The 26,410-nt window shown below is 56.5% G+C and overlaps 2 protein-coding genes across 3 annotated transcripts in view; one reads left to right on the top strand and one right to left on the bottom strand.

Moving 5' to 3' along the window:
* Positions 1–1,648: 1,648 nt before the first annotated feature.
* On the top strand, positions 1,649–23,707 carry LOC122369921 (hemicentin-2-like). Of its 2 annotated transcripts, none has more exons than XM_043345087.1 (10): positions 1,649–1,800; positions 15,576–15,771; positions 16,545–16,996; positions 18,156–19,292; positions 19,528–20,033; positions 20,432–20,610; positions 21,038–21,207; positions 21,537–21,738; positions 22,057–22,349; positions 22,608–23,707. In XM_043345087.1, exons 1-10 carry the CDS (start codon positions 1,770–1,772, stop codon positions 22,766–22,768), a joined length of 3,327 nt encoding a protein of 1,108 aa, XP_043201022.1. In that variant the 5' UTR covers positions 1,649–1,769; the 3' UTR covers positions 22,769–23,707. The 2 variants fall into 2 exon arrangements, with proteins under 2 accessions (XP_043201022.1, XP_043201021.1); XM_043345086.1 differs by having other exon boundaries at positions 1,699–1,800; positions 22,054–22,349.
* Positions 23,708–24,062: 355 nt separating this feature from the next.
* LOC122369931 (open rectifier potassium channel protein 1-like) overlaps positions 24,063–26,410 on the bottom strand; it is a 50,549-nt gene continuing 48,201 nt past the window's right edge. The window contains exon 9 of the mRNA XM_043345103.1: positions 24,063–25,356. Coding sequence (XP_043201038.1) covers positions 24,562–25,356 — 795 coding nt within the window. The 3' untranslated portion in view covers positions 24,063–24,561. The remainder of the gene's footprint in view (positions 25,357–26,410) is intronic.

The following is a 26,410-nucleotide window of genomic DNA, read 5'->3' as shown; positions in this document are numbered from 1 at the left end:
GCAAAGTTGTAATTTTTTTACTGTGCTGAGGGTCACTTTATATTCAATGACTAAACCTGACCTGACCTGGCAGGCTGAAAAATACGGCTGCATAGTGCATACGCGATTCGAGCGATGACGAAGCAAGTCGTCGGGGGTAGCAACTAGCAGCAACCCTACCGGCCATCTTTATTGTATTGTATTGAAAAATAATAAGCGATCCACATATCTCACCTAATCCGATTTAAAGTACATGTCGCTTTAACCCTCGCCCGTATTGGTGTTTTTCCAGCCGCGAACGTATAAGGGGGGGTCCGTTGGACCCCCCCCCTTGCCGTTTCGCCCCTGATCGAGCTAGAGCTTCGCGGAAATAACGAGCGTGTTGCCCGTGACGAGAGGAAGCCGATGATAACTAATTTTAAGGTTCTAGGTCATTGGTTGACCTTGCAGGTCAGGTCAATGACCCAAAAGTCGGGAAAATCGGGACCTGTTAGAACGTCGTAAAGTGTGGCTGCTATAGGGTTTTTCGGGGTGCTGATCACGAATATCATGTTAGTTTTGATCACAGATGATGTCTTCATGCATTTAGTCCACGTCGGGTCAGGTCAGGTCAACCAGTAGGGGTCCTGCCGAGTGCCGGGTATTCCTAGTAGGTGTCAACCGCCTCTGACGGCTTCGTAACATGTTACGAAGGCATCAAAACTACTTCGTAAATGTTCATATGGTTGCTAAATTCGAATTCAGCTCCAAAAACTGGCCTAGAAACATGTAAAACTCGAAAAAGTGAACCGAGGTCATCAAAGGTCATTGACCTGACCTGACCTTCAGATGACCTTGACACCCACTCTAATGCATGGAGGGCAACATCATATCACATGTTTGAACGCTTGAAACCACGAAAAGACTGCAAACGCGCGGCTAATGCGAGCCGACATACGCCGAATCGCGATTCCGGCCAAACATGGTCTCGAAAAGTAGGTCACAGGTCAAAGGTCATTGGGGTCAGGGTCATGAAATTTTCAGGGTAGGTGTAGAGTTGATTAACGCGAGGGTACTGAAAGTTTCGTCGCGATCGGCCGTTTTTTACGCGAGTTATTCGCGAAAAACCATGAGGGGGTCCGTTTGACCCCCCCCCCCCCCTATACGGGCGAGGGTTAACATAAATTTCTTCCTGATATCTAAAAGTAATTTATGAAAAAGATCCGGTAGTAACTAGCAAGGCTGAGATGACCAATTTCAATCACCTTTTATCAGCTTGGTAATTGATTTACTGGCAATCTTGTGTTAAAACGAGATGACTATTTGGCCACCAATCGATAGGCAAGGCCAAGTAATTGAATAGGTATTATGTTTGCCAATCTTGTTTCCCTAAATTTTCTAGCTAGCCTGCCACTCCTCACCCCTCCCCACGAGAATGATTTTGTAGCGGTACCCTCCTGCCAATAGGGTTAAAATTTAAATAATTCATCATTCGTGCACTATTCGCGCTGGCCGCCGCCGCCCTCCTCCATCCCACGGGCTCGCCGTATTGGTTACAATCGGGGCCGGCCGGCTGGCGAGCGCCCGGCGCCGCTCGCGGAGGGAGGCGCGCGTCTCGGCGCGGCGGGCCGGCCCGGGGCGGTGGTGGGCGGCCGGCGCGGCAGCGGCGGCCGGCGGCAGCAAGGGCGGCAGTTGTCGGAGAGCCGTCCGAGGGTGAGGGCCGCGCGCGGTGGTCGCGGTGGCAGACTGGTGTGTGAAGCAGACTCAGGCGATGCGGTGCTGACAACGTGACTCAGAAAACCGCAGCAGTGATGCAGATGATCGCTGGATTTATCACGGCAGGTGAGTTCTGGGCGTTGGGCTGTTCATCAGTTTCGAGGTGTCTTTCACGATAAGCTTTGCTGTGTTGTGTGTGCTCTCTGTGGCACAATAAGAATAGAAACGGCGCCTAGACTAGCATCTATCATAAGCCTTAGGTCACAGTGCTCAGTGTCAGTGTTTCATGCCACACGCCGGCCAGTCACGACTCCCGACTATTCGGTTTGTCGGTGACTGCACCGAGGCATTCGTCTCCAACCAGCGGGCGGCGACACGTCTGATCAGCGGCCTTCTCCCGTTTCCTTATTAAAAAAATGTGATCGAATAACAAGGTGATGGGCATCTGGCGCAGCCAGTGTCCCAGACTCTAGCCAGCAGTGGCGCCGCCTGTGCCGGTTGTAGTGACCACAGGCACCCCTGGCCAGCATGTCCGGCGCCTGTGACGGGCACTGCCACTCCCGCGGCCCCCTTCCAATCACCGCGGTAGTACCCAATTAGTGGGTGTTTCCTGGAGCCGCCACTCGGCGCCGGCCGCTGCCGCGTCCCCTGCAGTTTTTACTGTCTGTGCCAGGTGCGGCACCCGCACAAACGGCTATTTCACCTCGGGAACAAGCCCCAATAACTGGCACCGTGATTGTTACGGGGAGTTAGACGGGTCGTCAAATTAAAGGGACGCTCCTACTAGGGCCGTATCCAGATACATAGTCAGTGAGGAATGGGCAGATGATTCCTCCCTGACGCTAGCGCCAGGCCAGGTCCTAAAATAAAATCGCATCTTTGATCTGTTTGGTTATTTTTCTTTTATGTGTAATGTCAGAACCTCAATTTATACGGGTGAAGTCCGTTCATGCGCTCCTTTCTAGTTTCTTTTTATCTGCAATCGGCCAATGTCTCGGTATTTATTTGCCCGTCAGCCCAAACTTTAAAGCCAAATATGATGAGAAACGGCTCACCGTGCGCAAATCCGGCTCTCCGTCAACATCGACATTACGCTGCCGACTGACCTCCGTGCGACCCTTGGTGACCCGAGTGACCTTTAGCGACCCGTGTGACCCCGGCGTCCACCACGCGGCGCACTGAGAGGGGAGTGCCACCTCTGGGAGGAGCCGACACAAGCCACGATGACACTGCCGGCAGATACAAATGGCAAACTCGCGCCCACCGTCCCACCGCGTGCTGCAGCGTGTATGTCCATTTATCTGTCAGCCAACTTGCAATATTTATGACCGGTGCAATTTATTTGATCGACTTCGTCCTTCAACGACCACGTCCTTTATGGTGGGCTATTTTTCTCCTATATTTTCAAGCAACTTTATTTTGTCGCGGCATTTATTAATTGATATGCGGCTGTAGCCTGTAAGGTATCTGATATGGTTACTTAATTATAAACGTCTCGTCTCTCGCATTGCAATGAGGGCATTGTTGGGTGGGATAGGCGATGGCCGTAGAGAATCTCTTATATTCGTGCTTGCACTAAGTTCCAGTGGTTTTGAAAATGCCGGTTATTTTTCCCCTAAACCAAAGGAATGTGCACTGACAGATTACTGCGTGAATATCGGACAAAATACCTTGATCACGCTTCCAGACAAACGCGTTTTAACAAAAGGCCGCTTATGTTCATCGGAACGGGAGTTTCTTTGGCGGCATTATCGCCCTTCTATCGCCAGCTCGGTCTGTGTGCGGCTGGGGTTTTAGTTGCGCCCTTTTCTCTGGCGCCTCCCGCTGATCGGGTCTGATCCTCTGTCGTGCCGCCCCTGGCCGTCCCATGGAGCCGCCCTCGGCTATTCTATGGAGCCCGCTCCTCTCAGGCCTGCGCCTCATTGAGTCTGTAACGAACTCTCAATGGTGGCGGCCGCCGGCGGGATCTTGGAGCCCGGGTGAACAAACCGCCGCCTTAGCGCGCCCTCTTCGTACCCCGCTGGACCTCGTCGGGCACGGACCCTGTTTGGACCTCTTCGTGTCACCGCTTAGCGTCTCCAAAACTCCACCAATGTCCCGTGAGCTGCTCATTTTTTGTTTAGGGCCGCATTCGCTGTCTCCGGACGACGTAGAATCTCTGTCGTCCAAGAGGCATCGAATGCGGCCTAAATCCAGACTCGTGAGATCGATGCAGATACCTCAGTGCATATTTTTTTAGAACACTATGTCCCTTGATAGTCAGCTAGCCTTTTTATTTTGTTAGGCTTTGTCATCGTTTCTGCAAACTCGCGGAACTGTGTCTCATCGATGGCACTAAAAATAGTACCTTTGGTAAGTCGGCGGAGCGGTTAACCACTGTGAACTATCGTCACAGGGTTCGGCGTTACTCGTGTATAGGTACTGAGTGCATTGTTCTCTCCCTCTTCCCTTCTTTCTTTTTGCCACCCTCGAGGACAGCTGTTGGCAGGTCGGTGGCCCGACCCGCCCGACAGCTTGCGCTATGTGGGGAAGGATTAAGGATTGGGACAGGATAGAGGGGGGCATTTGGACCGCATACCTACAATCACTGCAGGTTATCGTACGACTCTCGAGCTCGGCCCCTCACAGCTGATACGTAGAGGAAGAGGAAATCGTTGATCTGAGGAGCTGATGAACTGGTGTCTGGTGAGGATGAGTCTTGACCTCCATCTTCGAATCAGTAGGTACTACTGTTAACGCCAGACCCCTTGAGACCCTAATTTTTCGCGATTACTTTTAAATGCGTGGAGGAATTTCAACCAAGCTCAGGACATGGCCGTTTCAAGACAGGCCGAAACTTTTACAATTTAGATATTTTATCGCCATTTCAATATTTCAGGCACTTGTCATTGACTCGTAATGTTAAATTTCGAGCAAGATTTTCATCCGGTGTGTAGAGGCTATCACCAGTCAGTCTGTGATACGTTATGACGTCACAGCTAAGCCCCGCCTCTGTGGTCTTGGCCTGCGGCGGTTTCGGGCCGGCGCGCGGTCACTCTCGCTGTGGCGGGGAGCGGGGACGGGCGACGGTCGAGCGGTGCCGAAAGCCGGCGGAGTTGTGCGTAGCGTCTTGGCTGACAGTGCCCAGAGAGCGACATGATGACTAAGGAGTCATAAATGCTCAATGCGCATTGCTTCTACAATGCTGATATGTTCGCTGATATATTTTTTTATAAGCTGCAAATGACGGGCAGATGGCATATAACTGACATAAGGTTAGGAAATATTCACCTGTATTTAAAGCCTATGGCGTTGCAGATAATGCGATAATGGGATGTCGGATGTCACCAAGTAGCTGCCGATTTGTACATCGCTATGCAACCATCGAACAACGCAATAATAAGTTAATTGCCTGAGCTTCACATCATACGGCTCGCTCGTATTTCAAACAGATACCCTACATCGAAAATCGTATTTGTTAGGAATCGTTAACGTTTGTTCGAAGCACGACTGAGTAGTAGGTTGAGGAGTGATGGTCCTCTTGGTCCTATATACAAGAGTCAACAAGAGCCTAACATTTACTTGACCGTCTGCTGCAATTGACTCATAGCACGTGAAGCGTCAGCGAAATTCATAGTCCTTCACAGATGGCAGGGGTGTCGTTTGTACAGAGGTCGCTGATGGGCACGGGTCAATGCCGCAGTCGTGGGCGGAGCCTAATGTCATATGACGTAGAAAGCCTCTATCCAGGATGGAAAAACAGTTAACATTACGAGTCAATGACAAGTGCCTGAAATATTGAAATGGCGATAAAATATCTAAATTGTAAAAGTTTCGGCCTGTTTTGAAACGGCCATGTCCTGAACTTGGTTGAAATTCCTTCACGCATTTAAAAGTAATCGCGAAAAATTAGGGTCTCAAGGGGTCTGGCGTTAACAGTAGGTATGTTGTTCTTAGTTCTTTAAGTAGGCATAACTAATAACTATTTCAGGTAGTGAGTGACGGCTCTGATACTCACCGTCTGCCAGCCGCGATAGGCGCGGCACGTATGCCAACAAATCTTCCGCGGAATCCCACACCGCTGACAGACCTGTCGAAAATGCACCACGGAGAAATGAACCCAGACGGGAATTGCCGCCAACTTCCGTCGAAACCGCCGAACACAATGGGAACACGACGCCGAACATTTTGATTACGGCTTGCCGTACTTCCTGTGGGAGACATGTGTTCTCCGTCCGCGGCTCGCGGCTCGTTCGCTCGGAGCCTCGAGTCAGGCCGGTAGCGTTACGTCATCGGTTCCATCATCTCAGGTGCACCTCAACCTGTCAGTCGGCGTCCCGGCTCGGCTGGATGAGAATGCATCCGCAGGGAAAGCTTCCCGTCGCCTTTCACTGGCTATGGAGAGAGGTTTGGAGGGAATGCAACCTCCCACTATCCAGATCGGAGCTATTGGCATTGCTGCGTGCCCTGTAACATCTTTGCACGGTCGAGTTGGTTGCGTACGGTCGCCGGTCAGGTGGATGACCCGGTATGTTCTCTGAGGGTTTCGTACCTCGTCCCATGGTGCTGGGATCTACACGGTCCGCTGCGCCCACCGGCCGTCACCATCGCGGCGGTGGTGGCTGGGACGGGGTATATCAGCCTCACTGGGGCGTCTCTTTGGCGACCACATCCTGCCCGGACGACGAACCCCTTCCTCCCCTGTTCAGCCGTCCATTCGCCGAGAAGTCACGTCCCGTCCCGCCCCTCAGTCCCTGGCCATTGTGTCCGGGCCCGGAGCGGTATCTCGCCCTCAGTCGAGGGAGGGTGGTGACTGGGAGGGCTGGCGACGGCCAGGTCCGGGCCACTGTCATAATATTGGCACCCGATGATACCGTTCTAAAAAGCGGCGTCTGCCGTACTAACAGTCTGCTAATGTTTATCATAAAAGAGAATGGGTGTGTTTTGGCCGGAGATGCTGTGAAAATAAACACTGACGCTTGTGCTCGAAACTAGACCACCGCGCCGGGGGCTCTCCGCGCTGGGTTCGGGGATGCAGTTGTCGACCCTGTCGTTTCGTCCCGCCTGGGACATGAGCTCCGCTCATTACCGCAGTGCCCGTAAACCTCCCCGGCCTCCCTCCCTTCCCTTCGCTCCCCGGGTCGGGGAGGCGCGCGCAAACACGTGTCAAATGACGGCCGACGAGATAAGGCGGCGGTCGGAGCCTGCGTGTCGTGACACCGCCAGGGCGGGGCGACGCACTCGGGGGAGGGGGGGGGGGAGGGCGCGGCATCTCACCGATAGTGCTCCCTGACCTGCCACGGGTGACGCCGAGGTTAATGAAGCTCTACATACGGAGTGGAGAGGGAGAGAGAGAGAGAGAGAGAGAGAGAGAGAGAGAGAGAGAGAGAGAGAGAGAGAAAGAGAGAGAGAGAGAGAGAGAGAGAGAGAGAGAGGAGAGAAGAAAGACAGAAGATAGAAGAGCAAGAGAAACAGACTGGGTTGACGTAAGATTTTTCAGCCTTTGTCTAATTCACCGTGTTGCAGTGCACTGCCGTTCGGTCCGCCGCATTGGGTGCAGGGCCGCGGCGTCCGCCTGGCCGGCCTCTGGTGCAGGTCGGCGGCGCGGCCCGCCTGGGGCGACCCCGGCGGCCCGGTCGGCGCCGCCCGCTCGCCCGCTCGCCGCACGGGAATGGGGCCAGAGCGCGGCCCGGTCGGTCGGCCGGTGGGCCGGGCCGCTGCAGCCGGCGGCACCTAGCGCCGTTCGCGGGCCGCCGGACGTGGTAGCGGCGCCTTGTCGAGCCTGGGACGGTCGCTCGGCAGGCCTGCAGGGACCGGTGCATTACCGCCAGCCGTTCACCGGGTGTGGGAGCTGCAATAAGTGGTTGTCGTACGGGTGTTATGTGCCGGATTGTGTCAGGAAAATAGGGCAAGTATATTTTATTGGCCTGGTTATAGTCTGCCACGGATTTCCTGGAGCATGCATGGTTTGGTGAAGCATCTGATAGTGTGCCGATATTACCTGTCTTGTGTGATTGCGGCTATCATTCTGAAAGACAGGCACACACAAATGGTTTCCCAAGCCTTAGCAATATACCAACTGCTCAATCTAGGGTTTCTATAGATTCGAATGTGAAAAATACAGCTTTTGTTGCATCGCTTTTAAAGCTCTGCAATGGTTTTTTATCCATTCCTGGCGTCAGAGCTCGTGTGGACTCGGCTCGCCCCGGGAAAGCATCCAGATATCCTACCGCCGGACAGTTCGCAGAGATCGCCCTGGGACAGCTCCCAGAGATTGCATGGGATAGTTCTCATAGATCGCCTGGAAGTTGGAACAGTTCGAAACATCGCCGGGGACAGCTCCCAGAGTTCGCCCCGGGACAAAGCCGGATCAGTTCCCAGACATCGCCTCGGGACCAGTCAGTGTGTCGACGTGTACTGATGAGAACTGCCGGTCTCCAGCGGACTCTGCCCCTCCCTCTTCACCCCGTGTCGAGGGACGGAGCCGAGCGCTGAGCACTGACAAACAAACAGGGCAATAGCCAGCGGGCCGCCCCGCCCACTGCCGGCCGGCGGAGTGGGCCTTACACACGTGTTTGTGTGTTTGCTCTCCATTATGCGTTGGTCGGTGGTGCAGTTCTGCTCGTCACATACCCTGGTTGATTTGGCCGCCCTGTGTCGGAGGAGGCTGTTTGGCTGCAGTCGGTTGGTGTTTAAACGGTTCCGATGCTGCTGTGTGCTACACTTCGTACTCGTTTCACTGAAGAAAAATCGCAAGGTCTAACGGGTAAGCTGTTTTTAAAATGCGCCTATTTAGGTGCCAATGCTAGCGACCCATCAACAGATCATGGCTCGTGTCCAATGTTTTAACACCGAGATTCATAATGAACACACTAGCACCGGACTCTAATGATCAATGACTGGTGGCACTATAGGCCCACTGAATAACAGCAGCATGCATATTGCAGCCGCCAGCCCAAGCAATACACTCGATTTCACACTCGATACATTGACACGCAGATATTTACAAAATTTGTGTTATTATACCCTTCAACTGATGGAGAGCTATGACACTAGAAACTTCACCGGAGGGTGAGCACTTACGATGAGAGAACAGTTCAAACTGCTGTGCATCATATAGCATCAGATGCTTCTGCAGATCAAGAATGGTTGCACGAGAGGCTCCAACGGAGCTTGGTATTATAGCACCAGAGACCTCAATGAGTTGCGAGCGTTAACATCAAAGACTTTAATGGATAAAAAAGGATAGCACTAGAGACCTCAGCGTGTAAAGAAGGGTAGCACCAAAGACTTCAACGGATAGGAAAGGGTAGCACTGGAGATTGCAACGCTCAAAGAAGGGTAGCACCAGAAACTTCAACGAATAGATATGGGTAGCACCAGAGACTAACGGGCAAATAAGAGTAACACGAAAGTCTGGAACAGGCAAGGAAGGGTAATGCCAGAGACGGCAGCGGTCGTTAGCGCTACGCTATGAAATGTAGAAATGTAGAAAGTAATCCCAGATTGGCTAAAGCAGTGCGACAAATGCTCCATACTGAATAACTGAGAACGATAGGCAATGATCTGATGGGCGTTCCTTCCGGCGGGCTGTCCACAGTGTCCAGTCCAGGCGTGAGTGTCCAGGCGCGCCACCCTCTGTCCAGACGTGAGTGTCCAGGCGCGCCACCCTCTGTCCAGACGTGAGTGTCCAGCCGCGGCACCCTCCACGTCCGCGGTAGCCGCCATTTCATTCCTGGAAACAAAGGCGGCCAATTGTCGCCAGTTTCTCAAGTCATGGTGCCCCTGGGGCCTCAGACCCGGCTGTCAAGGGTGCCCCTGGCGCCTCACACCCGGCCAGTCACGGCCGTGCCAGCAGAGGCCGGTGTCCGCACCGCCGCATCTGTCGCCCGCGACGACCCGTAAGGACCGGGCACGCACAGAACTGCCGCTCGCCAGGCAGCCAGGTCGGCCTCTTGGCGACCGGTCGGCCAGACCAGCTGGCTCATTTAGTGAGACGTCGCCGCCGCCGGCACCGAATTTGCATTCCTGGGTCGAACACAAATGGAATGCGTGGACGGCGCGCGGAGTTTGGAGGCGCAGATAACGGCACTTTTCTGGCGTGCCGCGTGCTCCTCCGTGGGAGGCGACAGAGAGTGATTGTTGTGCCGTGTCCTGAGTCCGGTGTGGCTGGGGTCGCCGCACCCCGGCTGGCTGGAGGGTCCGGCTGCTGCAGTACTGATCAGAGCGGAGCAGGAGGTGTGCTGTGCCCAGAGGCAGCCATTCGTCTGAAATATGACCGTGCATTGATGGCGGCGCCAGTCTGTGCTCTTAGTCTGCTCTCGGGCGGTTAGAAGCCCAACCCAGCTCACGTGGCCATCTGCCCGGCTCGCCTGCCTCCAGGCAGTAATTGGTCCCAGTAATTTGTCTATACGAACCCGGCCGACTGCTGCCTGGTCGCGGCTCGGAGCGGCGGCAATCGGCCGGAGAGGCCGCGATACATCTGCCGGAGGAGTCGCGGTGTATCGGGTGGATCGTAGTCGATGTATTTGCGGGAATGTGGCTGTATATCGGCCGTATGGACGGCATGTATCGGCCGTATGGTAGGTCGTGTATCTGATGGAAATGTGGCTATGTATCGTCCGGAGGGACTGCTGTGTACTGGCGGTCGCTGTACCGCGGCAGAGGCCAGCCGCCGGCGCTGGCGCTGACTGCGTCACGGCATGATCGGCGCCGCTGGGCGGCCGGACCGCTCGCTCTCCGGCAGATGGAGGCGGGCCGGACCCAGGATGTATAACACCGAGCCGACCGGCGCGGCGTCACTGGCCGGCACCCCGTGGTGCGCCGCCACACCGTCTGGGAACCGCCAGAGAGAGGGGACGGTGACGAAGAGGGAACTGGAGAGAAAGAAGGATCGCGGAGCAGTAAGGTTTTTGATTAAGATTGGAAAAAAAAGAGATAGGGAGAGCTGCGGTGATGAAGAGAGGAGCAGGTGGACCGAAACTGAGATCCAGGGTTCTGGAGACGGTCGCTGCCCGTGAGAGTGAGATTCAGCGGTCGTTCTTAAGTTAAGCACTATTAGAAACCATCAGTTCAGAGCAGAGCATTGCAGATGTTACGCTTTTCTTCTTTATCGCGAATTGTACCTTATCGCAGCGTAAATTTGAGTGCTGAAACTCTGAGCCACAGACTTCTCTATATAAAGAGAAGTCCATATATAGAGAAGTCTGTGTCTGAACGAATGCAACAATCGAAAAAAATAATCCCATTTCCCTCGTCAAATACACCTAACCAATTCCTTCAACTGGAGCCATTCAGAAATCAGACACTTTAGAGCCAAGTCAGTGAAAGTACGTTCGTTCAGCCATTTTCAAACTACATCATACGTGTTAGTGTGTTGTTTTCGAAATATTCTTGTTATTTCATAGTTGATAGTTGCATGCTCTATCAGATCAGTTCCTCCCGCGGTGCTTTTCTCCCACGGGCCTGGGTCAGTGTCCGTCTCCCCTGTCACTCCCCCGCGCCCTCTCAGCCGAACGCCCGGTGCCGCCGCTCTCCCCCTGGACTGGACACCGCGGGGCGGTCGGCTCGGCCATAAATCCGCGACAAACGGCCGACAAACAATAATAGACCGGGCCGCGACAGCCGCGCCGAGTGCGGACCGGTGCCCCTGAGCCCGGCGCGTCGTCCCCCATGTCCGCTGAATGGCACCCCGCCGTGGGCGCGGCCGCTTACAAATCCGCCGGCCGCCGCCCGGCACCGGCCGGCCGTGTGACAAACAGGCCCCGAACGGCGCGACAATGAGCGCCCGGCGGGAGGGGCGCCGGCGGCCGGCCCGATCGGCTCAGCACCGACCGGCAGCCGCGGTCCGCCGATCGGGTCCTCGCCGCCTCGTTAGGCATTCCTCCGCCAACCGAGCGCTCCTCGTCTGCGAGAAATTCCGCGGCCACTTGATCACAGGCGAGGCGCGTCGGCTTTGTGCGGCAGCGCGGCCGCCGGCGCGCCGCTCTGCTCCCCGCCGGCGCGCCGCTCTGCTCCCCGCCGGCGCGCCGCTCTGCTCCCCGCCGGTACGTCGCTCTGCTCCCCGCCGGTACGCTCTCGGGCGCGGCCTTGGCGGCCGGTCGTGACCGCGTGTCGTGCCAGCTCGGCCTCGGTGAGTACGCCGCGTGTGTGCGTCCGGTCACAGGTGACGGCCTGGGGCAGGGCCGCGGGCGCCGCCCGAGAGGAACACCTCTCAGGAGGGGGACGCCGGCTACCCCGCCGCGCCCGCCAGATGGTCACCGCATTCCACCGAGAAGGGAAGCTAGAGAGTTCCGGGAAGCGTAATACCGGAGAACAACACTCGGCACCATGGCACTTGTCGCGTCCTGAAGCGACATCTTAGTACGGATAGGTATGTCACAGACCACAGTCCGCAGATCCCGGCCCAGCATTCATAAATTAGCTCTACTAAACAGACAGGGCCCTACGTGCTATTCTATACATCACATTTAAGATTGTATCGCTGCCGTGTATAGCCAGCTTAGCTTTATCGGCCTGAAATACGCAGTCATACTTGCCAGGAAAAAGTCCTCAGACGCAAATATAATGTGACTGGGCGGCGGTCAAACCGCCCAGCTCCTGCGCTGCAGCGGAGGCCGACCTTGACTGGCGGCGCCCTGCCTCCGTCTGCTCCCTTTGTGTCTGTCTGAGGTGCACACCGTGCGGGGCACTGCTCGAGATATCTCACGCTGGGCGGCCGCAGCAGCCGCCGGCGGCGCTCCGCCCCGTCCCAGACGGAGCGCGGCCACCAGTGGAGAGCGGCCAGCGGCCGTCCCGAGCCATATCATACCTCAGGAGGGAGGAAGGGAATGGCCAAGATTCTTACAGATAGGAATGGCTGTGGTGGCCGAAGGCGATGCCTACTGCAGCTCAGGAGCCGGCCCCAGGCGGAAGGTGCTTTAGATAACTATGAAAATATGCACAGCCCCGTAACTGATGGAGAGCGTTTTGTCACGCTGCGCGGGTTTGCGTGAATGCGCGCACTTTCGTTATGAATTGTGCAGGGTTAAGCGTCCCTTCTGTAGCAGAGGTAGCAGTGCGGGTGAACTAGGCAGCGGGGCTGCGCCGCCATTAGGCCACGAATTCCCATCGTAATGCAGCGAGACTGGTGTATTTGTTACCCACAGATACCGCCCCAGTACCACCGTCTAAAAATGACCGATTGCGACGACGACAGCCTTGACGAAAGTGCCTCATTTCGTGCTCGTGGACACTGTTGTAACGTTTAACCGCTGAATTGCTTTTGCAACTCTCATTTTCAAGACAAACTTCCCACTTGTATTGTGGTGGTGGAACACATTCGTTTCGGTTACGCACTGGGTTAGAGCTTAAATTTGGTCAAAGGTAAAGTTATTGATCTTGCTAGCCACTATGCAGCATCATTTGGGCATTGAGCGGAATGTCTCCGCCGGGAGTTAAAATGGCATGTGCTTCCAAAAAACTGTGTAGCTCACGGGACCTTTTGTTATGATTTCCGAGTTACCGAACACATAAGTTTCGAGCTACTCTTTGCATCGATAAATTCGGACATCGATGAGTGACGGTAATTGCATCGATCTACTTACTGGTCGATAAATACAACGTTCTACTAACTGGTCGAGTTTCGCGTCTTCTCTGATCTCGTTAGCTCGATGAGTGCTGCCTCCGCCCCCGTTGACTGCTCTCGAGTCTGCTATAGGCATACACCCCGCCGCCGGGGCGCCGCTGGCGAGGGCAGGTGAGGAACACCACAGAATGAGCCACCGTCCCTCCCGGGACCACCTCCCCTCCCCTCCCCTCCCCTCCCCTCCAGGGGCTCCGTGCCGGCGCGTGAGGCACATCGGCTCCCGGTGTGTCACTGGGGATCGGCCGTCTTTGTGGACCTTTATCTGTCGCGCGATCTGCTGTCCAAAGGAAGCGCCGCCCGGTCGTATTATACCGCCCCTATAGCGGTGTCGGTAGTGCGCGTCCGAGGCCACCATGTCGATCGGTAATTTTTCCCAGAAATTGATTCTCCCGGCGGCGACAAAGCGTGGCCTCGCTCCGGCGTCACCCGCCATTGGCACCGAGAGCCAATTCGCCGATGGAGACTAATTGCACACAGACTCTGATCTCGGCAGCGATCCGGCGAGTCAAGGCCGCGGTGAGAGGCCCGGCGCTGCCCCCAGCGGCTCGCTTGTGCCATTTTTCAGCCGCGTATGCGAACAACACCTGCAGCGGCCGGCGGCCGGCGGGCGGCGCTCCATTAATTCGATGTCACGCGCGGGGGCGTCGATTCGCGCCGCGCCGGGGAGCTCCGCCCCAGGCCCCTTCTCTCGATCTGTGCCTCGCCTGCACCCTCCAGGTGCCGATGCTTAAAACCCATTACGCAGATACGTGACTCATTTGGATAGATCAAACTACACTGCCCAATGTTTCAATCGCCAAGATTCGTCATGCAGTGAGCACTTCCGACTCTGACGGCCAACAACTACATAGTGGCTTTATACAGGCGCACCGGACAACAGCAGCATGCTAATTGGAGCCAAGCAACACAAGCTCTCACTCCAAACATTGACACGCAGCTTGGAAAAACTTATGGCACGTTATTATAGCCTTCGTCGGACGTAGAGTAGCACCAGATACTGCAACGGGCAAAGAAGGGTAGCACCAGAGACTTCAACAGGCAAAGAAGAATATCACCAGAGACTGCAACGGGCAAAGAAGAATTTCACCAGAGATTGCAGCGGGGAAAGAAGGTTAGCACCAGAGACTTCAACGGGCAAAGCAGGATAGCATTATAGACTGCAACGACCAAAGAAGAATATCACCATAGACTGCAACGGGCAAAGAAGGGTAACACCAGAGACTGCAACGGGCAAAGAAGGGCAGCGCCAGAGACTGCAACGGTCAAAGAAGGGTAACACCAGAGATTGCAACGAGTAAAGAAGGGTAACACCGGAGATTGCAACGGGCAAAGAAGGGTAGCACCAGAGACTGCAACGGGCAAAGAAGGGCTCACACGTTCAAAAGAAGAAGGGCCCACGCGGGAGATTCCGACGGTCGGTAGCGCTGCAGATTACTATGAAAAGTCAAAACTGATATCAGGCTTGGTACCGTGTGAGAACTGATACGTTATGGATAACTGAAAATATTAGGGAATGGTCAGAAAGGACGCTGCTGTCTTTTGCTCAGGCTTGCACACTGCCCCAACAGACGATATTTATATCCTTTTTTGAGTATGTCCAGATCATAAGTTTACGAGGGATCTGATTGTGTCATTTTTTGAATCCAGAAAGTCATTTTTTATATATTTTCAGTGTTTATTTTTTATTTTTAGTGGTAGCGAGCGACCGAGGCTAAGTAGTAATAAGCAAGCGAAGAGAAATAGCATATAACGCATTAAATTAAATTCTTAGGGAGTGGTGCTTCCAAATGCGATGAACAGAACATCTTTCATTAACAACAGATTCTGTTCTCACAGCAGGATGTTAACTAATTGTATCGGTGCTCTCATAAAGTTACATTCGAACTATACATAGGCACATAATTTCACGCATAAACATCCTCGATTTATCTTATCACCCATCCCTCTGACCAACCACGCACTCTCCGGTGAAGCATTGTTCTGTTCTGCACTCTGCGTTCGAGCTGAGTGCGGACCGGTGCCGCCCCGCGGGCAGGAATGCGCCTGATGAGCGGACGGCCGCGCCTGATAGTAGCTAACTGCCCTGCTGCTGCCCCAGGGCCCGGGAGGAGCGTGCCAGCGTCGCCGTTCGACGCTGATGTGTACGGGATATACCTTATTGAAAGCCTTGTATGTACGGACCTGCGCTGCCTCGTGGTGCGTCCCGCGTCATTTAGCCATGCCGTTCTCCATTGCAGGTCTGCGCCCTGCGCTCTGTCGTCCCACGTCTTTCAGCCCGCTGTTCTCCGTATTTCAGGCCTGCTGGTGTGGGCGGCCGGTGCGCAGGAGGCGGCCACGGTGGTGGATGTAGCCGATGGAGGGGACGCGGTGCTCCGGTGCCGGTTCGACCCGGCCCTGGTGGGCCCTAATGAGGCCTCGTTCGACTGGAGCCACCGCAGTGGCGTCTGGGACAACGTGGCCATCGAGGGCAAGTCCTTCAGGAAACGATACCGGTGAGGAGCGGCAACAACGGGGCAGGGCAGGGGCCGGGCCCGGGGTCAAGTTAGGGGGCTCAGGGTTCGGGGGATGTTACCAGGTCAGGTTGAAGGGCGGTCGGTGCTGTGTACCGCGGGACCAATAATTTCTTGAATAGTTAGATGACTTACGAATGTGCCGAATGTGCCTTTGGCTTCCCTTTTTATTTAGCTGCTTTACTGCAGCGGGCCAGGTCACTGACCTATAGCTAACCCGAGTTCGGCAATGTCGTGTCGTGAGAAGGGTGGGGTGTTCAGTTAAACATCGTCCCGCCTTTGTGGTCGGTTGTACGCACGATAGACTCAGTCAGGTGCTGCTGTCGTGACCTAGGTTTTGGCTGGTGCTCTTAAAATCCTGGCTATATCTAATGCCCACGACTACACAGTATACGAGCCGCACGTATTTGGGAAGCAAAAACAGTCCACGATGGGGAGGGAGCGTTATCCGCGCCAGAAGCTGGTGTTCGGTGACACCAGCAAGCCTTTTGACTGATTTGCAAACGCTGCTAGTTGAACCTTACACAACAATAACATTAGGTGTAAACGGTGAAGCTTCACTCATATTTTTAGAAGATGATATCGTGACGTTTGACCACTCTTTGGCAATGTTTATTCCGTTCAGCATTTCAGTATCCTGCAGATAGGTAAGCTCTTACTTTTTCGGAAACTATCATGCCTAAGTTGTCTTCATCACAGTCTACTTATTAACGACTTCGTTTGACTCACGTCTGTCTGTCTCTGCGTTATTCCAGGGTCGAGTTCTCGCCGTCGGAGGGCCGCTATGAACTGCACATCAGCGGCGCCTCATACGACGGCGACAACGGCCAGTTCGCGTGCCGCGCGCGCCGCTCCGGCTCCGGCCGGGTTCTGCTCGCCGAGACATTCAACGTGACGGTGCTGCTGCGGCCGGGCGCCCCCGAGGTGCGCCGGCCGCCGCTGCTGGTCGAGGGCGCGCCCGCCGAGCTGGTGTGCGCCTCGGTGGGCGGCAGCCCGGCGCCCGAGCTGCGCTGGTACCGGCGCGGTCAGAGCAGCCCGCTGCCGGCCGAACTGGTGCCGGGCCGGCGCCGCTCGGAGCCCACCGAGGCACGCCTGACGCTGACACCGCGCAGACGAGACGACGGGGAACAGCTGGAGTGTGTCGCCTGGAACCGGGCCATGGAGGCGGGCGAGCGGCTGACCATCGCCGTCCAGCTCAGCGTCCAATGTGAGTATAGATTGCACTGCGGCACGGGGTGGGGCTGGGGGACAGGGAACGGCTGCTAAAGCTAACCAGTGAAGGGAGTCGATTTATGGTCAAATAACCGAAGGCATGGGTGGGATGAACTTGAATATACGTCATTCTCATGTAGACAAAAAACATGCTCAGTTGTCTTATATGTAGGCCGTAAGCAAACACGGTCGAATATATACATACTACAGCCGTCGCACTGGGTTTTCCGCTGGCGTATCCGGACCCTGACCCTTTATTGTCCTTTTTTCTCGGCACGCCCAGACCAGGCTATACCAGGCGAGACTGTGTCTATGGACGACTGACGGGCCGTCCTCGCCCTCCGTTTTCCCCTATGTCCTGGGCCAGTCTGATTGACATTAGCTCGATCGACGACGAAGGGCTGCCCCGCCCCCCGGGCCTTCGATCGCCATAAACCATAGCTCGCTTCGCCGCGCCGCGGTGGGAGGGCGGACCTCAAAAGACATTCGATACATTTTCGTAGCAGCAGGCTGGCACGCGATTCAGGGGAGCGCGGAATGTGATACCTCTGGGACGCGCCTGAGGAGGGGCGGCCTCTAACCGACTGCCACGCGGTCTCAGCGATCGTCCCGAACCATCCTCTCACGCTGGTGTTGAGGCGCTGCGGACCGGTATACCAAGCCGCCCGCGGTCGGCCCGCCGGCACCGAGACGCGCCAGAGGCGGTCCGACTCGGAGAGCAAATTACCGGCGATGACTTTACGGTACTGGAGCGAGCGGCCGAGATCGACGCCGAACGTAATCACAGTTTCACGGTTTCCGATACGCCCTCGGGTTGATGGCCGACTCAGAATGCGCGACCTCGTTTGTCTGCGACCTGTGGCGCGTCGCCGATTCTCTGTTTGTCGGTCTGGCGCGGGGTGGATGGACCCTGGGAAAAGCACCTGCCGCATCCGTATCAATCCGCTCTTTTGTACTGAATCACGTTTTATTTGCATCGGTCGCATCGTCGTTTATATGGCTTTTTATGTTTTGCACGAAATCCACCGCCATGGGATGTTTAGTTTCTGTGACCCGTGATTCTGTTCTGTTCAGTCTAAGTGTAGCCACTGACCAGTTCCTGTCCCGTTCGATGTTGATGTGTGTATACTGACCACCCCGTCCCCTCTGCACAGACTACCCCCGTATCACGGTCGGACCTTCCAATCCACTGCGGGTCGAGGTCGGACGACCCGCCGAGATGACCTGCCACGTGGACTCGAAGCCGGCCGTGGGTAACGTGCGCTGGCTGCGTAGTGGCGCCTTCGTCAACACCAACGGTACACACCGCGTAGAGGCCGTGCAGCCGTCCGACGCCGGTCTGTACACGTGCAGCGCCGAGAACTCTGTAGGTCAGCGCTCGACCGAGCTGCGGCTGGACGTGCTGTACGCCCCGCAGGTCACAGCCGAGTCGGAGCGCGTGCTCGAGCAGGGTGACAGCGCTCAGCTGCGGTGCCACGTGGACGCTAACCCGCCGGCCGAGCGCGTGTACTGGTTGAGGGAGGGTGACCCCGAGTTCCGCCAGGACGGCCCAGTGCTACGGCTGACGCGGGTCTCGGCTGGAGACGGAGGCCGCTTCACTTGTGTGGCAGTGAACCGGGTGCGCAGTGTGGACATGGCGCAGGCTGAGGAGCGCTCTGGGAACGCCAGCAGCCTGGTGCTGGTACGCCACGCGCCCGGGCCGGCGGTCGTGCTGCCACTCGAGCCGGTGGGCGTGGAGGGCCGGGCGCTGACGCTCACCTGTGCCGCCTCTCCGCCTGGCTACCCGGAGCCGCGCTACCGCTGGTGGCGCCGGGACCGGCCCGACGCGCCGCTGGGCTCAGAGCAGAACCTGACAGTGACCAGTGTGCAGCCGCGCCACGGCGGACACTACGTCTGCCGGGCGGAGAACGAGCTGGGCGGCGGCGCGGCCGGCTCGGCAGAGGTGCGCGTGCTGCGCGCGCCGCGGCTCACCGGACGGCTGGAGCGGCAGCTGAGTCGTCCGACGGACACGGCGGCGCTGGGCGTGCAGTGCGCCGCGCAGGGCCGACCGCGGCCCGCCGTGCTCTGGCTGAAAGACGGCCTGGAACTGCAGACGGCCGATGGCAGGTACGACGTCACCATCGATGAGACGGAGCGCGCCGACGGGGCGTTCGCCGTGCGCTCGACGCTCAACTTCCGCGGCTGGGCGCGTCAGGAGGATCACCTGACGGCCGCCGACCGCGGCAACTACACGTGCCGCTTCGAGAACGCGGCCGGCGCCGCCGAGTCGACCATGCTGCTGCGTGTCAGACGTGAGTAACAAGCCGCACACCGGGGGTGATGGGACTGGCACCAGGCGGTCCGATCGACAACCCATTCATAGCTGGTCATACTGTGTTTCATTCCGTGATAGTAGCTATGATTTCCTCGTCTATCCGTCATTATATGCGGCTGCTTCTAGTCGCTCTGCTCGGTGGTCTCCAGCGCCAAGATGTGTCTGGCCGTGTGTGGCCCCGTGTCTGAGCTGACCACTCTCTCCTCCGACAGACGCGCCCATTGTCTACCACCGGTACAACAAGGCGGCGTTCGACGTGGGCCAGGAGGCGGCGCTCGTCTGTCAGATGCAGGCATTCCCGGCGCCCGAGTTCCGCTGGTGGCGCCGCGCCGCCGGCGAGCTCGCCCCCATGGCCGGTGTCACCTCGACCTCACTCGGAAACGACGTGCACCAGTCGGAACTGCGGCTGCCAGCCGTCTCCGCCGCCGACTACGGCGAGTATGTATGTCAGGCGCAGAACGGCGAGGGCGAGCATAGCACCGTGCTGCGTCTGCAGGCGCGTGGCCGGCCCGAGGCGCCCACTGACGTGCGCGCCGCCGAGCTGGGCACCTCGTGGGCGCTGCTGGACTGGACGCCGGGCTTCGACGGCGGGTTCGCAGACACGATCCACCACGTGACGCTGCGGGACGAGCGGGACCGCGAGCGAGTCGTCGACTGTCAGAGCCGGCGGCCGTGCAACGTGACGCTGCTGCAGCACCACAGCACCTACCGAGTGCGCGTGAGTAACGGGTTCCGCCGCCGCCAGGCGCGCGGAGGAGGGGAGCGCTTCAGAGCAGACTGGGCTTACGTCCTCATTGCTGTTGACAATCTCATAATGCAGCCACAAAACTTAGCTTTGGACATTGATGATTCTGTGCAGTTCTCTTTATGCATGAGCGAAACTAATCGTAGTTGCGCTGGTCCCTGTTACGGCAAACCTGTGATTATTTTAACATTTTAAATCGCGCAGCTCAGCCACCCAAGCCTAGTCACCTGGTAACCTAGTTATCGTGAATTATCTATGCACACACCCCTCTCCTTGCCCCTGTGGCCCTCTCTCCTGCCCGCTGTGACCCTCTCCCTGCCCCTGTGACCCTCTCTTCTCTGCGCCCTGTGACCCTCTCTCCTCTACCACAGGTGCGCGCTACTAACCGCGAGGGCGACTCTGCGCCCTCGGAGCAGTCACAGTTCACCACTCTGTTGGACGGCTCGCAGCTGCCCACACCGCAGCGGGCCCGGTTCGCTGCTGACGCGCGGCAGATCAGCTTCCACGTGCTCACCTCCCAGCTGGATGTGCTGGGCATGCTGGATGTCAGGTAGGAGAGAAGGGTGGAGGGGAGGGTTAATTTGGGGTATATGACGAGGGGTAAGAAGGTGAAGTAGGTGTCGAGGAATGAGGTTAAAGTGGGGTAGAACAGAAGGTTGGAGGTTGGATTTCAGGAAGTCCAGAACATTTTTGGCTGGTCCGGGCGCTGTGTGATGCGGGCGGGTTTTCCAGAAGACGAGTTAATAACTTTTCTACTAAGGAAATCATGTGAACGTACCTATTTATGTATCAGCTCAAGTATCTCCAGCGTCAATGCGAAAACCATATTCAGTAGTTTATGCGATCTGTACACACGACTGTCTCGCCTGTTCTGTAGCTTACCCTTTTGACCTGTTATAACCTGTGACACCCGGTGATACCGTATGACACCGTATGACACCGTGTGCCAATCTGTGTCGCCGTGTGACGCCCGCCAGGTCGGAGGAGGAGGGCGAATGGCGCCGCGCCGACCAGCAGGTGACCATTGCCAATAACCGCGGGCTGGTCCGACTGGACGACGGCCTGGGGCCCGTGAGTGGCGTCCGCGTGCGCCTCTGTCTGCGAGAGGAGCCCACTGTGTGCGGACAGACTGTGGAGGCCGAGAATGGTGAGGGATGGACGGTCAGCAGCGGCTGGGTGGCACCGGCTGTGTGGTAGGGGCTGGGTGATAGGAGCTGGGTGGCAGCAGCTCAGTGACAGCGACTGAGTATCTTGCCTCACGTACTATTCGGAATCAGTGCGGCATAGTGGTCAGAATACTTTGGGTGGATGGATGGAGCACGGTCGTCCGCTAAAGTACGTCAACTACTGACCCGCCCCTTTCTCGTCGCGCATTTGTCTCAGTGTCCTCACTTTACCGTGTCCGTGTTATTCACGACTCCTTACCAGTCCATGCCGTGTATTCCAGTGTCTTAATCGCTGTTTTTTTCTTTTTAGTGCCGGCCGGCGCGCTGCTGTCGGCGGCCGGCGGCAGTCAGGTGACCACCATCATACTCGCCTCTGTCGCGGCCACGGCAGGCGTGGCGCTGCTCGTACTGCTCTTCATCTGCTGCTGCCGCCGGTCCTCAGGACGGTCCACAGCCTCCTCGGCAGCGGCGGCACGAGCCAAGGCGGCTGCCGCCTACACTGACGACCCCTAGTGAGTGTCTGCTGGGACCGGGGGACTCGGGGACAGTGGGGTCAAACAGGGGTGAGATGGGGTGGGGGCCGGTTTGAAATGTCTCTGTGACCTGGATGGCAGTCTTTGGATATACTAGCTCTGCCTCTGCTGCTTCTGTAATCTGCTGTCTCTCGAGAGGTTTTGTTGAGTAGTTCGACCCTCGCCAGTAGCGTTGATGTGTCTGGGGCTGTCATGACGATCACGTTACCCGTGGTTCGGCTGTGTCTGTCTGCCGATCGCTGTGAGTTGTCTGTGACCGCTAGTGCCGTCTCTAACCCCCCGTCCCGCCGCCAGCAGTCGTCAGAAAGTATCGGCCGGCGCGCCGCCGCACCCCTACCTGTCCGCCGGCCGACTGGACGGTCTACCGGCCGGCGGTCCGCCCCGGCCTGTCCTCTACGAGTCGAGTCACTCCAACGGCAGCTCGGCCGGCGGCGGCTCGGCACACTCTCAGGACTCGCTGTGGCAGGCCACCGAGCCGGGGGTCGGACCCGTCGAGCCGGCCGGCCGCTACCCGCCGTCCTATGGCGACTACGGCGCCGCCTACCGGGAGCTCCAGGAGGCCGTGTACCGGCCCGCCGAGCCGACACATGGTGAGTGGTCCTGGCTTCCCTCCCGCGGGGAGCTGCCCGGCCGGTGGGTGTCTCTGTCTTCCAACAACTTATGGCAGTCCGACCGGCATGATACCTGCTCTTGATTGGACTTGTCATGCCCAAACTAGGCTCGACATCTCTCTCGGCAACAAACATAAACTAGCTGAACAATGAATGTCCTCGATTACCATGCATTTACTGGCCGACTGACTGTGACCTCGACTGCAGTGCCGCTGACCTCTGTCCCCCGTCCCGCAGAGGTGGGTCCGGCCCGCGTGTCGGGCATGCCTGACCCGTACGGCGGCCGTGCAGAGGCCGAAGGTGTACCGCAGCCACCCTCCTTCGACGAGTCACTGGAGAGCGGCCTCTCGACCCCCAGCTCCAGGCCCCGGCGGGTCATACGGGAAATCATAGTGTAGTGGTAGCGCGACAGATGGCAGCAGCGCATCGCTGTGGTCGGCGGGACAACTGCGCGGGTCATACTCAGCTACCTGGAGTCCCCAGCATAGCCCATTGTGATATTGTTTTACCGCTCAAAGTCGAGACCTGACGAGATCACTTGTTATGTTTTACGATGGGGAGTGTTTGTAATGTTATTGTGCCTTTGATAATGTGACATCGTAAGCACGTTAGAAGATGTGACGAGTGTGAGGTTTTCGCTGACCGGTGAGCTCACGCTTAGAGCGAGAATAAGTGCGACGGAAGTGCTTAGCCCCGATCTTGACCTGTGGTGTATGGCGCATAACCCTTGATGTGTCGCATTCGTGTTAAGTATTGCTTTTGTGTTCTGCTTGCAGTATCATATTCGATGCGTTGGTTTTGCAATGCCACTCGACTTCATATGTATATATGCTCATTAGTCTGTATGTGTGTGGCATGTTGAATGTTTCCTTGAATCTCTCGCTTAAAATTAAAGTTTCCTTTGACGGTCTCGTCGCTTTAAAACTTTTTTAACTTGTAATTTTCGTATGCCATTTTCATAATTGTCTCGTATATTTCGTCAAGCCATTTTCTCTATAATATTATGTCTACATCGCTGAACCATTTGCTCATCAGTATTTAATGCCCACTATTTAATCACATCAACTCGTTCCGTTTAATGCATGCAAGGTAAAGGAACTCATCCTCATGCCTTATCTTTGTGTCACCTAATCTGGATTTGAAGTTGTGTCGGTCGTGCTTGCAGGTATGATTTGTTTGTCGGTTTGTGTGGCAGCATACCGTGATGTGAAGAGCCGGGCCTAAACGGCCTAACAGGGCCTAAACGGCCTCGGTTGTCATTTGGACTGGACAGAGCCGTGCTAGCCAAGTCGCAAGTGTCGCAAGGAACTCTGAATACATTTTAATGATAGACATTCGCCGGGACTTTCAAATCAGATTGCCTGTTGGACTAAACTATCCAATATTAAATACTAATTCGACATGTAATTACGTAGTACGTGCGGAGCTGATAGGACGCTCCGAGACCAAGATGCACTCTGATGTCCCGAAGAGGCAGTTTTTTCCCAAAAACCTTACGGTTTAGAGAGTTCGATGTGCCTTGTCCTTGGCACACAGTGCGCGAATTTCGAATTACTGGACACCTTACATCAGACCTGAACCTCCAGCGGGACTTGGAAATGGGAATGGGAATGGGATGTAAGAAACAAACGACGTTGGTAGTCTCTTATCCTCAGATGAAGGAGAATCGCTTGCTTCAAGGAGAATGAAGTAGACTATCTTTCATAGTTTTATTTATGCATTGCATACTATATACTTATCTAAAAATACGAGATAAAATGTGTCAACTATCAAAACGTATGCATAATGCACAGTATAACAACTTGTCATGCATAATGTATGTACAGTATAGCAACTTGTCTATCATTCACCACGTCACACCTTGTACCTTTGCATCTCCAGTGGTTTTCTCGGCGAGGCGAGCAGCTCCCTCACGGCTCACGTATTTACGATAGGTATGTAAGCTTCGGGGAACATTGTTTTCAATCCGAGGCCGTCCCAGGGGTCGCCTGGCTAAGCTGTCACATCATTCTCACATAGATCAACCTAAAAGGAAGACCTGGAGTGTGCGCACGTATGCTCATACGCGCCGTACGCGAGTTTGATTGAGCTGAGACAGAAGTGTCTGCATATCCTCTCTATACATCGTTTGAGTCTGAGCTGTATACTGGCTGGGTCACAAGGAGTTCGGCTTCGCCAGGTTCAGAGCACGTCACAACCGCGTGTTCTCGGTCTGGAAGGTGACCACGGCCGGTGAGGGGGCGGTGGTCCGGCGCCGGCGGGGTCTCCGGGTCGGGGCCGCTCCGGCCGGCCGCCGAGGACTGTGCCGCGCCGCCGCCGCCACCCGCATCAGGCGCAGCAGGTCAGCCACACTGGTGGTGGCGCGGCGCCGGCGCCGACGCGGCGGTGGGTCGCGAGGTGCTCGTTCCGGCCACACGCCCGGCAGCAGGCTGGGCCGGTTCTGCCAGGCGTGCTGCAGTCGCCGGAGGAAGCCGGCGTCGGCTGCCGGCTCCCCCTCCACCGTCGTCGGAGGATCCGGGCTCCACTGCGCCTCCTCGCCGCTGCCACAGTCTTCGGCACCCTCAGCGGCGCCGCCGCCGCCGTCAGCAGCATCGTCGCAAACGACTTGACCGCTGCCTTCGGAGCTGACGTCCCACTCGAGCGTCACCTTGGCCTGGAGGAGCAGCTCGAGGGCGGAGTCGACTGAGGGCACCTGGCTGGCGGGTGCCGGCTCCGCGTCGGGGCCCGGCTCCGGGCTCTGCTCGACCACTGCGGCCAGCACGGCGGCCAGGTCGGTGGCCGACCCGGCGGACAGCGGGGCGGCGGATAGCGGCGCGCTGTCCACGGCACCGTCCCCCTCCCCCAGCGGCACCTCGCTCAGCGACCCGGTCCGCCGCAGAGGCGCCGGCGGCTCCGAGGCAGCAGCATCCTCCGGCGCGTCCCCGCCGCCTGCCGCCAGGTTCGGGAAACTCTGAGTCCGGGCCACGCCGCGAGGTGGCATCGCATTCTGAAACAATGGGGTTTGCTCCTCAAAATCAGCCTCACTGGGATCCACTGTTGGATCAAACAACAAACTGAAGCAAAGGAGGCGGCCCGCTAAGTCTCGCCACCTTGGAGGAACACTCATATACATAGGTGGGCACGATCCGTTCCTCCGTTCCGGAACGCCGTTACAATTTTTAGGAACGGAGGAACGGACTCGTTACATTTTAAAAAGGGTAACGGACCAAGTAACTTCCGTTACATTGGTTGTTCGTTCCTCCGTTACACTTTACAGTTAAGTCCGTTTCTTCGTTCCTCCGTTACTTTTCGTTGTCCGAGCGGGTTGATCTTTCAGCTAACCCACAGACATTAATGCAGCAGCGGAATAGTGGATTATTGAGCAGCCCTGACTTGAAGAAGGAAGATGGCCTCAGTGTACTGACCTTCCGAAATGAGCCGGCGTTGCAGTATGTGTTCGCAAAGTTCAACACGGGCGTCCCTTCAAGCGCCTCAGTAGAACGCATGTTCTCAATGGGAAAAGATGTGCTACGTGCAAAAAGGGCTACCCTCTCAGAAAGTGGCAGCGGAACATCTTCAATTAAGGGAGGGGTGGGGGGGGGGCACTGCCGACTTTTGATCCCATTCTTTTCATGCAACGCACATAGGGCTAATGTTAAAATGCTAAAATCAAAGGAGGGCACTGTGCGCCGGTGCCCCCCCCCCCCCCCCCCGTTCCGCCGCCTATGCTCCCAGATGCCAACCTGGAACGTCTAGTGTTCGTGAAGGGCAACGGGCATCTGGCCGGGGACAAGTGATGCGCATTGCGCATCAGTACCACCAGACGTTCCAAGGTTTAGTGTCCAATCAGTGCCCGCTGTCTTGGCAGATTTGGTGAGCACTCAGCTTTCTCGGTAGGTTTAGTTTGTGTCAGAATGGTCTCAAAAATGTGTGAAATACACAACATTTTAACGTTTTTATTTGGCTGTAACGGAGTAACGGACTAAAGAACTTCCGTTACATTATATGCAGAGGAACGGAGGAACGAGTAACGGAAGTCACGTTTTGAATGAACGGAAGAA

Source organism: Amphibalanus amphitrite, unplaced genomic scaffold (genome assembly GCF_019059575.1).
Source record: "Amphibalanus amphitrite isolate SeventyFive unplaced genomic scaffold, NRLGWU_Aamphi_draft 001085F_arrow, whole genome shotgun sequence".
NCBI lineage: Eukaryota > Metazoa > Arthropoda > Thecostraca > Balanomorpha > Balanidae > Amphibalanus > Amphibalanus amphitrite.
Note: the sequence above shows the minus strand (reverse complement) of the source record. Positions and strands in the feature narration are given on the sequence as shown.